The sequence below is a fragment of the Bipolaris oryzae genome (assembly GCF_000523455.1).
Source record: "Bipolaris oryzae ATCC 44560 unplaced genomic scaffold scaffold_483, whole genome shotgun sequence".
In the NCBI taxonomy this organism is placed as follows: Eukaryota; Fungi; Ascomycota; class Dothideomycetes; order Pleosporales; family Pleosporaceae; genus Bipolaris; species Bipolaris oryzae.
In genome coordinates this window covers 1-2359 of record NW_006911759.1, presented here as the reverse complement: position 1 = coordinate 2359, position 2359 = coordinate 1, and the positions used below count along the sequence as shown (strand labels likewise).

Sequence of the window (2359 nt, the reverse complement as noted above, 5' to 3'; positions counted from 1 at the left end):
CGCCGCCGCCGCCGCCGCCGCCGCTGTTGCTGCCACCGCCCTCTTGTCACCCTCGCCTTGCTGCGCCGCGCCGCGCCTCGCTTCACTTAGCCTCTCCTCTCCTCAACCTTCGCCTGTCCAAGCTGCCTCAGGCCCATCACCTCCCTCCCCGCTTGCTTCTGCCGCCGCCGTTTCCGCATCCACCCTACGGCACACGCCACGCTTCCGCCTCGTAATCTGCCTGTGCAACCATTGTCCTCACCACTCCCTCTTCGATCCTCCACTGCCTCCCGCAGCCCGTCGACACGCGCACCTGTCCTGCTGTGCGAGTGTCGACCGCCGTTGGACACAACCGCGACCCCCGACGACCCTCATCTTCCCTGCGCCGCCCCCTTGGTCTTGCGCGCCCGTTTGGACTCTCGCTTCCTCCCCGTCTCTCCCCGTCTCTCCCTATCTTTCCTCTCCCCCCCCCCTCCTCGCCCCCTTCTCCGTTGCATCGCAACCTAAGCTGAGCCTACCTGTCGGCCACGAAAACACTACTTCCATCCTCGAGATTCTGTAGAAAAACCAGACCAAAAAAAAAAGAATCCCGGGCCTCGCACCTTGCCGTACCCGTTGTCCTACACAACCTGATCTTTGCCTCACCCGTGGCATCGGCGCATACCACATCCTACCACTACATCTACTCCACTACCGCCACCATGGCAGGGAAAATGACCTTGTACAAATTGGTGGTGCTGGGTGATGGAGGTGTCGGAAAGACCGCCCTGACTATACAGGTACCTTGATTCCCCCTCCCCTTGTCCTTCCACTCCATGTCTGACAAAAGCTAACATTTGCCAGTTGTGCTTGAACCACTTTGTTGAGACATACGATCCTACCATCGAGGACTCGTATCGAAAGCAGGTGCAGATTGACGGTCAGTCGTGCATGCTCGAGGTGCTCGATACCGCCGGTCAAGAAGAGTACATTGCCTTACGAGACCAATGGATACGCGACGGCGAGGGCTTTGTGCTCGTCTACAGCATCTCATCGCGTTCCTCGTTTGCCCGCATACAACGCTTCCACAGCCAAATACAACGCGTCAAGGAATCCTCCATGGCTGGCTCACCCACTTACCCCGGCTCGCCCATGACTGCATCTGCCCCCGTGTTTGGTCAGGCACCCGTCATGCTCGTTGGCAACAAGTGCGACCGCGTCACCGAACGCGAAGTGTCGACCCAAGAGGGACAAGCTCTTGCAAAAGATCTCGGCTGCGACTTTGTCGAGGCCTCTGCCAAGAATTGTGTCAATGTCGAAAAGGCCTTCTTTGATGTAGTCAGACAGCTCCGACGACAACGACACCAGGGCACTGGCCGCTCCCCAGCCGACCGAAAAGAACCTCGGGCGCGCCCCGGCTACTCCGAGAAGGATCGCGCACGAGGCGGAGGCGATCGACGCACACGCGGTACTGGCATGACTGGAGGCAACAAGCGCGGCAAGGACAAACCCAAGTGCGTCATCTTGTGAGGTGCCACGCTTGTTTCTTCACCCTCTAGCCCACGATACACCTTCCGATATATATTTGGATTTACAGCACAATAACCGGCTGCGACTTGTTCCACATCATCAGCCGCCATCACTGATAGAAAGCACTCAATAAGGCGTCGGCATATGAGCGGCGTTTGCATCGATGGTCTTGCTTTGGTTTTGCATGAGACCCATGGAGTATCTGGAGTACTATGAACATTAGCCTATTCTTATTTCCTTAACGACCAAAGTCCGCGCAGCACTGACATCTCGCACGACACTGTACGGCTGATTTGATTAGTGGGTTGCCCGTGGGCCTGTTGCAAGCATACACTTGTCGACAAACCCTAAGACGATACTGTGGTAGCATGTGAGTTTTTTTGTTAGCGGATGGCATCGGGAAGTCTCAAAACCTGGAAACGGACGGAAAAAGTCATCGGTTCAGTTTGGGTACATTCTTCTAACGCCCGAGATACCTTTTTGAATTCCACGTCAATCTTTGTTCTAATACACACATGTTTAAATCTATACGTGCATTTCCAACTATTACTAACCTACAATCTGTCTCTTTTCCCTCTTTAATCTCTATGATCTCTCTCTTTCTCTCTCTCTCTCTCTTTCCCTTATTATACCTCTCTAACCTAAGTGGTTATATTATATAAAATTCCTAGAGATACTATTTATACCCTTCTTAAGATATTTATAGATCTAATATTATAAAGAGTAATTACTAGAACCCAGCCTACTATAACTCCTTAGTTATAACTAAGCTCGAAATACTAACTACGTAATAACGAAGTATTATAAGTATACGGTGGTAAATGAGTAGAGGTAGGTGTTAGGTTAGGTTACTAAGAGTTAGGTTAGGTTA

At 52.5% G+C, this 2359-nt stretch overlaps 1 protein-coding gene across 1 annotated transcript; it reads left to right on the top strand.

Annotated features, from left to right (window-relative positions):
* Positions 1-680: 680 nt before the first annotated feature.
* Positions 681-1488, top strand: COCMIDRAFT_10431 (uncharacterized protein; the record flags this gene model as incomplete). The annotated part of the gene is made up of 2 exons (XM_007695810.1): positions 681-758; positions 823-1488. The coding sequence occupies 2 exons, from the start codon at positions 681-683 to the stop codon at positions 1486-1488; spliced, it is 744 nt and encodes a 247-aa protein (XP_007694000.1).
* Positions 1489-2359: the final 871 nt, after the last annotated feature.